Source organism: Hylobates moloch, unplaced genomic scaffold (assembly GCF_009828535.3).
Source record: "Hylobates moloch isolate HMO894 unplaced genomic scaffold, HMol_V3 SCAFFOLD_17, whole genome shotgun sequence".
Taxonomy (NCBI): domain Eukaryota; kingdom Metazoa; phylum Chordata; class Mammalia; order Primates; family Hylobatidae; genus Hylobates; species Hylobates moloch.
In genome coordinates, this window is record NW_026652292.1 from 53,762,282 (window position 1) to 53,777,303 (window position 15,022).

Here is a 15,022-nt window from a genome sequence, read left to right on the forward strand (position 1 = left end):
TCTGTTCCCTATTCTTCACCCAGCAGCCAAGGCCATGCTTAAAATACAAGTCCAATCACCTCATTCCTTTGCTCAGAACACTTCTGCAGTTTTTCTTGTCACTCAAGGTAAAACCTTAAGTCAACCTGAAGATTACAGAATTGTCTTACTGAAATTACTTTTCCAAAATCGATGGCTCCCAATTATGCTGAGCCATAACAATAGTCTTCTTACTCTTAAAAATAAAAATAGTCTCTTACTCATAAAAGATGACAGGGCCCCATGATATGTCCCCCACATCCCATGCCCTCCTCCCTATTCATACTTGTTCCAGGCACAGAAGGCTGCTTGCTGTTCCCTGAACATGCCAACCCCTCTTCCTGGAATGCCTGACTTGGAATATCCACACCTGGTTCTTTCCTGCCCCTCTTTCCATCTCCCCTTAAGAGTCACCTTATCAGTGAGGCCTTCTCTGACTGCTTTATCTTAAGTAGCAAATCTCTCCCTCACTGGTATTCTCTCTTTTCTTTCATTTCTCTATTTTTCTCCATAGCACTTATCACCATCTGACTTACTGTTTATCTTATTTATTTGGTTTTTGCCTGCCCTCTCCCACTTCCACCACATTAGAATGTAAGCTCCAGGAAAGCAAAAATTTTATCTTCTTAGTTCAAGTCTAACGTTGAATCATAAGGAACTGGCCCACAAAATAACAATTTCATATGGGTCAACCTACCATACCCCCAGCACTTAAGAGCAGCCCTTGGCACACAGTAGCACTCAAGTAGTGAGTAAACAACTTATCTATATATGCAATACTACAAATATTATATGATACAGCCTTCATATACTTTACTAGCCTGGGTAAGAAATTTACCATCAGCTGGTCAGATTTGTGATATCATCTCTGTAGGTCTTCCTAATCCTATGTGGAGCCAAATATAGATGGATATGCAAATAAATATTAAGAACACTTTTGCTGATATATTGAACCTAGTTTTTAACAGTACGGTGTGATTTTTTTTCATAGCACTCACTGGTAATTTTAACACTCATCTGTCAGTCTTAGAGCAACCTATGTTCAAAGGGGCAACTTCTCTTATTGATTGGTAGGATCTGTTTGGATTCAAGGCAAGTCTTTCTTAAGCTAAATTAAGGCAGTGATTTTTGCACAACCACCTGCCCTAGACTGACCTGTTTATCTTACTACCACTGTGCTTACACAGAGGAGTGAGTGTTCTTTAGAAAATAATGATGAATTAATAATAATGTTCCACTTGAAATATCTCTGTTGATCTTTAGCTTATAATGAACACGTAACTGAAAATCATTGTAGAAACAAACTTTTTCACAGGGCACCATTTGCTACTGGCAGATGAGACATAGTATATTTGATTTACTTTAACAATGTTTCAGCCATTTTGTTAAAAAAATGCCAGAAATTCTAGTGTTAAGAAATAGAAGCACTGTGATGGAATATATTATACAATAAGATAAGAAAACCTAGGATAATTATTGTAGGTCTGAAAGAGTAATCCTTATTGCTGATCACAAGGTGTTGTAGAAATTGTTGTCAAACCCAAGTCAATCCCTTTGATTACCATTTCAAATTATTCACCGTTAATTTGCAGCACTTCTGATGGAAAGTTGAAGCTTTTTGTTCTCACACATTGAGAGCCAGGAGACAGCTTAAAATAGACATAAAAAAGTCTTTTTCCCCCTCATTTAAAAAGCCCCTTATGAATCACAAATCAGCAATAATTCTCACATTCATCTAAAAGTTAATATGAAGCATTAGTTTTTTTATACCCACAACAAAACATGGACCTGCAGAAGTTTTCAAGCAATCCTCCAGCAGCTTCATGCGGGTCTTCTGGAGCTCTGGGCTGTCCCAGTCATCTTCTTCCACTCCCCAGTACAGATCTATGACCTGGGGACAAATGGATGAAGAGCATTAGTTTACCTGTGGGCTTTGTTCTGATTTACAGTGTCAAGCTAATGTGACTTTTAACTTTTCTCTTTGCAGCATGTTTTCTCTTACAGAGGGGAAGTGATTTTAAGATCCATTTAGAGAGATTTTTCATTCCATGATGAGTTGGGAATGAACCTTACAATTTCTTATTTTGTTTCTGATTATACTGCTGACATGGGCCCAGAGAAAATGAAATGCTAACTGTTGAAGGTTTTGGATCATGGGCTTTTGTTGTCTTGAAATGGAAACAGAATTTTAAGGTTTGAAGCAGCTGGGATGAGATTACCATCGTACTTAAGACAATTAAATCACCAAATGTATGTTACCATAAGTATTAATTTGAGAAAGGAAAACCATAATGAATATTACTATATACTGATTTCAAGTCAAACACCTACATTTCTTAAAAAAAAAGCCCTGTCATTATCACACTTTATCGTATCAGGAGAGATATTTTGCTTATGTCTGTTTTATCTGTAAGCAGTTTGGCTTTCATCAATATATATCTGAAAAACATGTACTGGCAAAAAATGAAAGGTATGCCTTACAGAAAAGCAAGGATAATAGGATCCTCTATCTCCCTACTTCAAAGACTAGTAAGGAAGATTCTGGCAGTCTATAACAAACTTTTACAAGTTCACTCTTTGAAAAGTGCTATGGAGAGCATCATGGATTTCATTACCTTCACTCAGCTGCTATCTGCATAAAGTAAATGTTCCCAGTTGTAGGTTTGAAAATTTCTTCTTTTCCTTTCCTTGCTTCCCACAAGCAGAAACAAGACCCTCCCTACTCTTTTCCTTCTGCTTGCATGGCATTTGGTGAGATGGAAGCTCAGAGTATGAGTTTCCCCTTGTGGCCCCAGCAGATCCTGGGGACTTTGTGTGATTCCCATTTCTTGGCTATGGGCCCCCACAGATCTGGCTTGTTCCAGGTCTTTGTCTAAGTGCATTTGAGTGTTTTAGAAGGCTGATAAATAAATGACAGCTCCTTAAAAAATATTCTCATGGCCCATTCCATGGGTTTTATCATATATGAAAATATCAGCATTTTGATTTTGGGGGCTCTATGCTTTAATCTGTCTTACAAAGTTTAATCACACAATACGAAGAGAGATGACATCAAAGAAGGTAACTTCATTATCCAATTTGAGAGCCTCTAGCTGGGGCTACTTAAAAGTAAATATAAATCAGTAAAAATTAAAAAATTCAGTTCCTCAAGTGTTCAGTAGCCCCATACTGGCTTTTATGTTGGACAGAGGAGATACACAGTATATTTCACATCATAGTAAATTCCACTGGACAGAACTATAAGTTACTGAGCTTCAGAAGAGCACAGAAATCACCTAGTAATAAATGAATAAATAGGGCTATAAAATAGTCTAATTTGTTAAATAGTGGACAGCCCATAATTTGCAAAGGGTCATGCTTCCAGAAAACGAAAAAGTAAAGAAAACGTTTATGGCTTATCTGTTGTTAATCTTTCCAGGTGTTTTACATGCCACAGAGTACCTTTTGGTAAATTAATATCCTGCCACACTAGGATTTGTTTCTAATGTTTTCGAATACAAAAGATGAACTGTTCCATCTCACCATCCTTGGGAAGGATATCCCCAGAGCTGCTGCAAATACTGAGGAAGTGTCTCCCTCAGTGGAAGCAGAATCCCCTTCACATGCTACTCTGACTTCCTGTCCTGAGAAGGACAATAATAGCCTTGGTTGAACAATGGGTTAAGAAAAGCTGGCAAGTAGACTGCCTCTCTAGGTTCCTCCTCTCTGGGCAGGGCATCTCTGAAAGACAGGCAGCAGCCCAGTCAGGGGCTTATAGATAAAACTCCCATCTCCCTGGGACAGAGTGCATGGGGGAAGGGGTGGGAGTGGGCACAGCTTCAGCAGACTTAAATGTTCCTGCCTGTCGGCTCTGAAGAGAGCAGTGGATCTCCCAGCACAGCTCTCAAGCTCTGCTAAGGGAGAGACTGCCTCCTCAAGTGGGTCCCTGACCCCTCATGCCTCCTGACTGGGAGACACCTCCCAGCATGGGTCGACAGACATCTCATACAGGAGAGCTCCGGCTGGCATCTGGCAGGTGCCCCTCTTGGATGAAGCTTCCAGAGGAAGGAACAGGCAGCAATCTGTGCTGTTCTGCAGCCTCTGCTGGTGACACCCAGGCAAACAGGATCTGGAGTGGACCTCCAGCAAACTCCAGGAGACCTGCAGCAGAGGGGCCTGAGTGTTGGAAGGAAAACTAACAAACAGAAAAGAATAGCATCAACATCAACAAAAAGGATGTCCACACACCCCATCCTAAGGTCACCAGCATCAAAGACCAAAGGTAGATAAATCCACAAAGATGAGAAAAAACCAGTGCAAAAAGGCTGAAAATTCCAAAAACCGAACGCCTCTTCTCCTCCAAAGGATCACAACTTCTTGCCAGCAAGGGAACAAAACTGGGCGGAGAATGAGTTTGATGAACTGACAGAAGTAGGCTTTGGAAGATGGGTAATAACAAACTCCATGAAGCTAAAGGAGCATGTTCCAACCCAATGCAAAAAAGCTAAGAACCTTCATAAAAAGTTACAGGAACTGCTAAGTAGAATAACCAGTTTAGAGAAGAACATAAATGACCTGATGGAGCTGAAAAACACAGCATGAGAACTTCGTGAAGCATACACAGGTATCAATAGCTAATTCGATCAAGCAGAAGAAAGGATATCATAGATTGAAGATCAACTTAATGAAATAAAGCATGAAGACAAGATTAGAGAAAAAAGAATGAAAAGAAACAAACAAAGCTTCCAAGAGATATGGCACTATGTGAAAAGACCAGACCTAAGTTTGATTGGTATATCTGAAAAGTGACAGGGAGAATGGAACCAAGTTGGAAAACACCCTTTAGGATATTATCCAGGAGAACTTCCCCAACCTAGTAAGACAGGCCAACATTCAAATTCAGGAAATACAGAGAACACCACACAGATATTCCTTGAGAAGAGAAACCCAAAGACACATAATCATCAGATTCACCAAGGTTGAAATGAAGGAAAAAATGTTAGGGGGAGCCATAGAGAAAGGTTGGGAAAGGGAAGCCCATTAGACTAACAGCAAATCTCTCTGTAGAAACAAATACAAGCCAGAAGAGAGTGGCGGCCAATATTCAACATTCTTAAAGAAAAGAATTTTCAACCCAGAATTTCATATCCAGCCAAACTAACCTTCATAAGAAAGGAGAAATAAAATCCTTTACAGACAAGCAAATGCTGAGAGATTTTGTCACCACCAGGCCTGCCTTACAAGAGCCCCTGTAGGAAGCATTAAATATGGAAAGGAAAAACCAGTGCAAGCCACTGTAAAAACATACCGAATTGTAAAGACGACTGACACTATGAAGAAACTGCATCAACTAATGGGCAAAATAACCAGCTAGAATCATAATGATGGGATGAAATTCACATATAACAATATTAACCTTAAATATAAATGGGCTAAATGCCCCAATTAAAAGACACAGGCTGGCAAATTGGATAAAGAGTCAAGATCCATCAGTGTGCTGTATTCAGGAGACCCATCTCACGTGCAAAGATATAGATAGGCTGAAAATAAAGGGATGGAGGAATATTTACCAAGCAAATGGAAAGCAAAAAGTAAAACCAATCCTAGTCTCTGATAAAACAGACTTTAAACCAACAAAGATCAAAATAGACAAAGAAGGGCTTACATAATGGTAAAGGGATCAATGCAACAAAAGCTAACTATCCTAAATATATAGGCACCCAATACAGGAGCACCCAGATTCATAAAGCAAGTTCTTAGAGGCCTACAAAGAGACTTAGACTCCCACATAATAATAGTGGGAGATTTTAACACCCCTCTGTCAATATTAGACAGATGAGTGAGACAGAAAATTAGCAAGGATATTCAGGACTTGAACTCAGCTCTGGACCAGGGGATATGCACCCAATACAGGAGCATCCAGATTCATATATATGCACCCAATACAGGAGCACCCAGATTCATAAAGCAAGTTCTTAGAGGCCTACAAAGAGACTTAGACTCCCGTGTAATAATAGCGGGAGTCTTAAACATCCCTCTGTCAATATTAGGCAGATGAACAAGACAGAAAATTAACAAGGATATTCAGGACTTGAACTCAGCTCTGGACCAGGGGACTTAATAGACATCTACAGAACTCTCCACCCCAAATCAACAGAATATACATTCTTCTCAGCACCTCATCACACTTATTCTAAAATTGACCACATAATTGGAAGTGAAACACTCCTCAGCAAATGCAAAATAATGGAAATCATGACAAATAGTCTCTCAGACCACAGTGCAATCAAATTAGAACTCAAGATTACGAAACTCACTCAAAACCACACAACTGCATGGAAACTGAACAAACCGCTCCTGAATGACTACTAGGTAAATAATGAAATGAAGGCAGAAATAAAGATGTTCTTTGAAACCAATGAGAATGAAGACACAACATACCAGAATCTCTGGGACACAGCTAAAGCAGTGTTTAGAGGGAAATTTATAGCACTAAAATGCTCACAGGAGAAAGCAGGAAAGGTCTAAAATCGACACCCTAACATCACAAGTCAAAGAACCAGAGAAACAAGAGCCAATGAATTCTAAAGCTAGCAGAAGACAAGAAATAACTAAGATCAGAGCAGAACTGAAGGAGACAGTGACACGAAAAACTCTTAAAAAAATCAATGAATCCAGGAGCTGTTTTTTTGAAAAGATTAACAAAATTGATAGACTGCTAGCCAGATTAATAAAAAAGAAAAGAGAGAACCAAATAGACACAATAAAAAATGATAAAGGGGATATCACCATTGATCCCACAGAAATACAAACTACCATCACAGAATACTATAAACACCTTTTGCAAATAAATTAGAAAATATAGAAGAAATGGATAAATTCTATTTATAGAAGAAATGGATAAATTCCTGGACACATACAGCCTCCCAAGTCTAAACCAGGAAGAAGCTGAATCCCTCAATAGACCAATAACAAGTTCTGAAATTGAGGCAGTAATTAATAGCCTATGAGCCAGAAAAAGTCCAGGACCAGATGGATTGACAGCTGGATTCTACTGGGGGTACAAAGAGGAGCTGGTACTGTTCCTTCCGAAACTATTCCAAACAATAGAAAATGAGGGACTCCTCCCTAACTTATTTTATAAGGCCAGCATCATTCTGATACCAAAACCTGGCAGAGACACAACAAAAAAAGAAAATTTCACGCCAATATCCCTGATAAACATTGATGCAAAAATCCTCAATAAAATACTGGCAAACCAAATCCAGCAGCACATCAAAAAGCTTATCAACCAAGATCAAGTCAGTTTCATCCCTGGGATGCAAGGCTGGTTCAACATACGCAAATCAATGTAACCTATCACATAAACAGAACCAATGTCAAAAACCACATGATTATCTCAATACATGCAGAAAGGGCCTTCAATAAAATTCAACACCCCATTATGCTAAAAACACTCAATAAACTAGGTATTGATGGAATGTATCTCAAAATAATAAGAGCTATTTATGACAAACCCACAGCCAATATCATACTGAATGGGCAAAAACTGGAAACATTCTCTTTGAAAACTGGCACAAGATGAGGTTGCTCTTTTTCATCACTCCTATTCAACATAGCATTGGAAGTTCTGGCCAGGGCAATCAGGCAAAAGAAAGCAATAAAGGGTATTCAAATACGAAGAGAGGAGGTCCAATTGTCTCTGTTTGCAGATGACATGATTGTGTATTTGGAAAACTCCATCGTCTCAGCCCAAAAACTCCTTAAGCTGATAAGCAACTTCAGCAAAGTCTCAGGATACAAAATCAATGTGCAAAAATCACAAGCATTCCTATACACCAATAATAGAGAAACAGAGAGCCAAATCATGAGTGAACTCCCATTCACAATAGCTACTAAGAGAATAAAATACCTAGAAATACAACTTACAGGGGATGTGAAGGACCTCTTCAAGAAGAACTACAAACCACTGCTCAAGGAAGTAAGAGAGGGCACAAACAAATGGAAAACATCCCATGCTCATGGATAGGAAGAATCAATATCGTGAAAATAGCCATACTGTCCAAAGTAATTTATAGATTCAATGCTATCCTCATCAAGCTATCATTGACTTTCTTCACAGAATTAGAAAAAACTACTTTAAATTTCATATGCAACTAAAAAAAGAGCTCATATAGCCAAGACAATCCTAAGCAAAAAGAACAAAGCTGGAGGCATTGTACTACCTGACTTCAAACTATACTACAAGGCTACAGTAACGAAAACAGCATGGTACTGGTACCAAAACAGATATATAGACCAATGGAACAGAAAAGAGGCCTCAGAAATAATGCCACACATCTACAATCATCTGATCTTTGACAAACATGACAAAAACAAGCAATGGGGAAAGGATTCCCTATTTAATAAATGGTGTTGGGAAAACTGGCTAGCCATATGCAGAAAACTGAAACTGGATCTCTTCCTTATAACTTATACAAAAATTAACTCAAGATGTATTAAAGACTTAAATGTAAGACCTAAAACCATAAGAACTCTAGAATAAAACCTAGCCAATACCATTCGGGTCATAGGCATGGGCAAAGACTTCATGACTAAAACACCAAAAGCAATGGCAACAAAAGCCAAAATTGACAAATGGGATCTAATTAAACTGAAGAGCTTCTGCACAGCAAAAGAAACTATCATTAGAGTGAACAGGCAACCTACAGAATAGGAGAAAGTTTTTGCAATCTATCCATCTGACAAAGGGCTAATATCCAGCATCCATAAGGAACTTAAACAAATTTACAAGAAAAAAAAAAACAACCCAATCAAAAAGTGGGCAAAGGATATGAACAGACACTTTTCAAAAAAGAAGACATTTATGCAGCCAACAAACATGAAAAAATAGCTCATGATCACTGGTCATTAGAGAAGTGCAAATCAGAACCACAATGAGATACCATCTCATGCCAGTTAGAATGGTGATCATCAAAAGGTCAGGAAACAACAGATGCTGAAGAGGATGTAGAGAAATTGGAATGCTTTTACACTGTTGGTGGGAGTGTAAATTAGCTCAACCATTGTGGAAGACAGTGTGGCGATTCCACAAGGATCTAGAAACAGAAATACCATTTGACCCAGCAATTCTATTACTGGGTATATAACCAAAGGATTATAAATCATTCTATTGTAAAAACACATGCAAACATATGTTTATTGTGGTAGTATTCACAATAGCAAAGACTTAGAACCAACCTAAATGCCCATCAGTGATAGACTGGATAAAGAAAATGTGGCACATATACACCATGGAATACAATTCAGCCATAAAAAAGGATGAGTTCATATCCTCTGCAGGGACATGGATGAAGCTGGAAACCATCATTCTCAGCAAACTTACACAGGAACAGAAAACCAAACACAACATGTCTCACTCATAAGTGGGAGTTGAACAATGAGAACACATGCACACAGGGAGGGGAACATCACACACAGGGGCCTGTTGGGGGGTGGGGTACTAGGGGAGGGATAGCATTAGGAGAAATACCTAATGTAGATGACGGGTCGATGGGTGCAGCAAACCACCATGGCACGTGTATACCTATGTAACAAACCTGCATGTTCTGCACATGTATCTCAGAACTTAAAGTGTGTGTGTGTGTGTGTGTGTGTGTGTGTGTGTGTATGAATTAACCACAGGCAAGTATCTTAAAATTCAACAACAAAAAAAAAAAAAAGAAAAAGGAAAAAGACAAGCTGGCAATTGTGAGAAGGGATGGCTTCACTGGTTGGTCATGGCCTGGAATTCACTGGGCTTTACCCAAATGGGTGTGGTCACCATGTCAGGGTCAGTCCCCAAGGGTGGCAGGACCTCATGTCTTCTCTGCCAGTTTTTTGATCCATGCCTCTGGGACAGAAGGAGAGCAAGAATCAGGGCAGGTTCTTCTTTGTGATGTTTGTGTGGCTTGTCCGTGGAGGAGGTGATTTATGTGGGAAAACTAAATGGCTGAGGCCATTAGTATGTTAAAGAACTTGTTAAATGTTGAATGTTGACGAACTCGTTAACAGTTGAATATTAAAGAACCAGGCTTGTTTAGAGTTAGCCAACTGGAATCCAACTTACTCTTATTTTCTGGTTCTCTTCGGACTGGGTTGAGACCAGAGCACCACACAGCTTCTTAGTTCCAGATCCTTATGGGACTGCCACTAGGGATCATACTCCATTTTTGTATGATTTTAAAAAGCACTTGTTCCTCTAGTCACGTTACTTCTAGCTACCAGAAAATTGTTATAACATACTGAAATCATAATTGTTATACTGAAATCATTAAATCATTATAAGACCATCTGCCAATAACTCATCAAAATAAATATACGAATCCACTGCAATGTGTATGGCACCCTTCAGTTGTGCCATGCACAAACCAAGAACTATACACACAATCTCGTCTCGATTCTTTTGGCTGACACCATTTGGATGCGGTTGAGGAAGGTCTTATTTAGAGCAAATAAAAAATGGTAAATATGAAGGTTAATTTAAGAAAAGCTATAAATATATACTTGCTCTTCTCTGATCTTTAAATGTCATACAATTATATAAAGTAATAATTATAACAGTATGCTACTGAATTTGTAACATACCTAGCTGTAACAGGGATAACAATAATAGCACAAAGGGGAGGAAAAGGAAATAGAGCAATATAGGAATAATCGTTCTACAGTTCACTAGAATTAAATTGGTATAAATTGTAAACAGATCAGATGGTTGTAGATGTGTAGCACTATTAAATTAAATTGGTATAAACTGTATAATTTTAATAAATTAAATTAGTATACATTGTATAATTTAATTGGTATAAATTAAATTGGTATAAACTGTAAACAGATCGGATGGTGTAGATGTGTGGAGACTTAAATATCCTACATTCAATAAAGGGGGGAACGACTGGTAAGAAGATATAAAATTAGAAGACTTGACAATACTATAAACAAATTAGAACATATGTCTGTGAAATAATCTACCCAGAAACAGCAGAATTTATTTTTCTTAGGCACACATAGGACCTTCTCCAGGATGGAATACATATTAGTTCATAAAACAAGCCTCAATAAATCTAAATAAATTCATATCATACAAAGTATGTTATCTGAATATGGTGGAATAAAATTATAAATCAATCATACAAAAAAATTTAGGAAATTTACAAATTTGTGGAAACTAATATACTCCTAAATAGTCAATGAGAAAGAAGTCAAAAGGGAAATAAAAAGGATACTTTGAGATGAATGAAAATAAAGGTACAACAGACTAAAATTTATGGGATGCAGATAAAGTAGTACTGAGAGGAAAATTTGTAGCTATAAACTGTAAATGAACTAATCGATGAATTGGGTAAGGTTGTAGGATGCAAGATCAATATACAAAAACCTATTTCTATACACTAGCAATGAAAAAATCTATGATGAAATTAAATAAGAGTTCAATTTAAAAGAGCATCAGAAAGAAACAATTCAATTTAAAAGAGCACCAGAAAGAAACAATTTCATTTATAAGATCACTAAGAAAACTTAGGAATAAATTTAACAAAAGAAATGCAAGATTTATACTTTGAAAACAACAGAAAAATTGTTGAAAGAAATCAAAGTAGATGTAAATAAATGAAAGACATTCCATGTTCATAGATTGGGAGACTTAATATTGTTAGGATGGCAATACTCCCCAACTTAACCTACAGATTCAATCCAGTCACTATAAATCCCCTAGTTGGCTTATTTGCAGAAATTGACAAGCTAATCCTAAAGTTCATATGGAAATTCAAAAAACCCAAGATCACCAAAACAATCTTACAAAAGAAGAATAAAGTTGAAGAACTTACACTTCTAGATTTCAAACTTACTACAAAACTACAATAATTAAGACAGTATAGTGCTGGCATAAGGATAGACATAGCAATCGATGGAATAAAACAGAGAATCCAGAAATAAATCTTCACACATAAGGTCAACTGATTTTCAACAAGGGTACTAAAACAATTCAATGTCACATCCATAATCTTTTCGACAAATGGTGTTGGGGCAACTGGATATTCACACGCAAAAGAATGAAGCTTAGCCCCTACCTCACACCATGTAAAATTAATTAACTCAACAGAGATCGTAGGCATAAATTTGAGAGTCAAAACTATAAAACTCCTAAGGGAAAAACACAGGAGTAGTAGTTTTTTGTTTTTTTTTTTTTTTTGAGACAGTATCCCTCTGCTGCCCAGGCTGGAGTGCAGTGGCATGATTTCAGCTCACTACAACCTCTGCCTCCCAGGTTCAAGTGATTCTCCCTGCCTCAGCCTCCGGAGTAGCTAGGATTACAGGTGCCCACCACCACACCTGGCTGTATTGTATTTTTAGTAGAGACAGGATTTTGCCATGTTGGCCATGCTGGTCTCTAACTTCTAACCTCAAGTGATCCACCTGCCTCGGCCTCCCAAAGTGCTGGGATTACAGACATGAGCCACTGCACCAGGCCAGGAGTAAATCTTTGTGAGTTTGGATTCAACAATAGTTTATTGGATATGATGCTAAAAATACAAGCAACCAAATAAAAAATAAATTGAACTTAAATTTTTTTTAAAATTATGATTTAAATGACACTATCAAAAAGGTTAAAATAGTAAACACAAAATGAAAGAAAACATTTGCAGATCATATTTGTATGGATTTTTTTGTCTAGAATATATAAAGAACTCCTACAACTCAGTAATAAAAGGACAAATAACTCACTTAAAAATGGGCAAACGATCTGAGTAGACATTTCTCCATAGAATATATACAAATTTCCAACATAAAAAGATGCTTAATATTATTAGTTATCAGTAAGTACAAATCAAAAGTATAATAACACTTCACAAGGTGGCTGTAATAAAAAAAGACTGATAATAACAAGTGTTGGCAAGAATGTGGAGACATTGGAACCCTCTCATACATTGCTGATGGGAATACAAAATGGCTCAGCCACTTTGGAAATAGTCTGGCAGTTTCACAAATGGTTAAACAGAGACTTACCACATGACCTGATAATTCTACTACTAGGCATATACTCAACAGAAATGAAAACATATGTCCACATAAAAACTTGTACACGAATGTTCATAGCAACATTATTCATAACAGCCCAAATATAGAAATAATGCAAATGTCCATCAAGTGATCAACAGATAAATAAGTATGACATAATCCATACAATGGAATACTATTGAGGAATAATAAGTAATGCAATGAAATACATTGCATGCTGCCACATGGATGAACCTTGAAAGCATTAAGTAAAAGAATCCAGTCACAAATGACCACATATTGTATGATTCTATTTACATGAAATGTACACAATAGGAAAATCCATACAGACAAAAAGCAGGTTAGCAGTTGCTTAGGGCTAGTGAGGAGGAGATTGGGGTGCTTGGGGAGTCATAGCTAAAGGGCACAGGGTTTCTTCTTGGAGTTATGAAAATGTTCTAAAATTGACTTTCCTAACTATTACACAATTGTGAATGTACTAAAAACCACTGAATCATACACTTCAAGTGGGTGAATTTTACATGTGAATTGTATCTCAATAAAGCTATTTAAAAAATAATACCATACACATCTATTTGCATTGCAAATACAAAGAACTAACTACATGTGAACCAAATGATCAGGGTAAAAATGTCATAACAGTGCTTTCATTATTTATTTTCCTTTATTTCAAAAGCCAAAGTATCACATCATTTATCTGCCACTGATGGAAGTCTTTTGTAATAGTTTTGCATCTGTTATTTCCTTATAGATTGGCTACCAGTACTACCCTCGTCCAGGCCTTTATAGCTCCATGTCTTCTTACTTCAGTAACTTTGTTAAAAAATATTCTCCTGCCTCCAGCTTTTCTCCCTTAAGTTGTTCTTTCCCATATGTCTTTATGGGAAAAAAAATGATGAAAAAGATAAAAATCAAGCAACCGGGAAGACATTGAGGAAATAAATAAATGAAACAACCAACTCACGCAATACAAAACACCATTTTGGGCAGACAGCTATGCCATATATCTGCATGATCAATAACTGGCAAAAAACACTTGGAACATAAAGTGCTCAACAAGACAAGATTTATTAAATACTTTAAAACATTAAGTTTAGCTTTTAGCCTAATGTCCAGGCACTGCAGAGTCTAGAATCTAATTTACTATTTATTGGAATACTAACTTGTTGACAGCATATTTTATGTGTCTTTACTTATTTCATCATTTAAGCATAAAACCTTAGGAAAGTAATTTGATATTACCTTTTTTACTTAAAACCATCTCACTTGTTTTAAAAACTTCTTAGGGAAGCTAATTTATCATGCTTTTTATAATGTGCTAAATTGGTCTAAAAACAAAAAGCCAGCAAATAAAGCCCTAACAAATCTTACCCCTTGAAATCAAACACTGTCATTTAAATATCAAGATTACCTAATAATAAAGCAATCTGTAAAAAACAAATAATCCCAAATTTTTTTCTAAAAAGAGAGAGTCAAATTTGAATTCATAATGGCCTCACACTATCATTTCTTCAGATAGGCTTAGATAATAACTTAAATGTCTTCCAAAATATTTTCTTTCTCCATTTTCCCACACCATAGAATAATATCTCAATGCAAAATGGAAATAAACTATAGAGATAATATAACTGATTTTTGAAAACAAATTCAGCACTGAAACGAAGGCTATCCTTCAAAGGTATTACAATGGAAGGCTACACATTTATTCCAATGATTGTACACAAAATAATCTTGTCGCTTTGTACTTGAATTTTGTTTTGATTAAAAATGGTATTTCTCCAGCCTTACTGGCCTTTATATATACAACACACAGCTTTTAAAAGACCTGTAGCTCTTTCAAGAAAATAAAATCTTTTCTTATTAATAAAAGGATTAACATCTGCTACCACTAAAAATATTCAAGAGTACAGAGCAGATTCAGAAAGCTTTGAACAGCAAGAAGATTGTTGTACTAAGGACATAGCTTTCTAAG

At 36.8% G+C, this 15,022-nt stretch overlaps 1 protein-coding gene across 1 annotated transcript in view; it reads right to left on the minus strand.

The window, feature by feature from the left end:
* Window positions 1-1,703: 1,703 nt before the first annotated feature.
* Window positions 1,704-15,022, minus strand: part of LOC116456878 (NACHT and WD repeat domain-containing protein 2-like) — a 110,383-nt gene continuing 97,064 nt past the window's right edge. Inside the window, exon 3 of the mRNA XM_032135737.2 lies at window positions 1,704-1,909. Coding sequence (XP_031991628.1) covers window positions 1,754-1,909 — 156 coding nt within the window. The 3' untranslated portion in view covers window positions 1,704-1,753. The remainder of the gene's footprint in view (window positions 1,910-15,022) is intronic.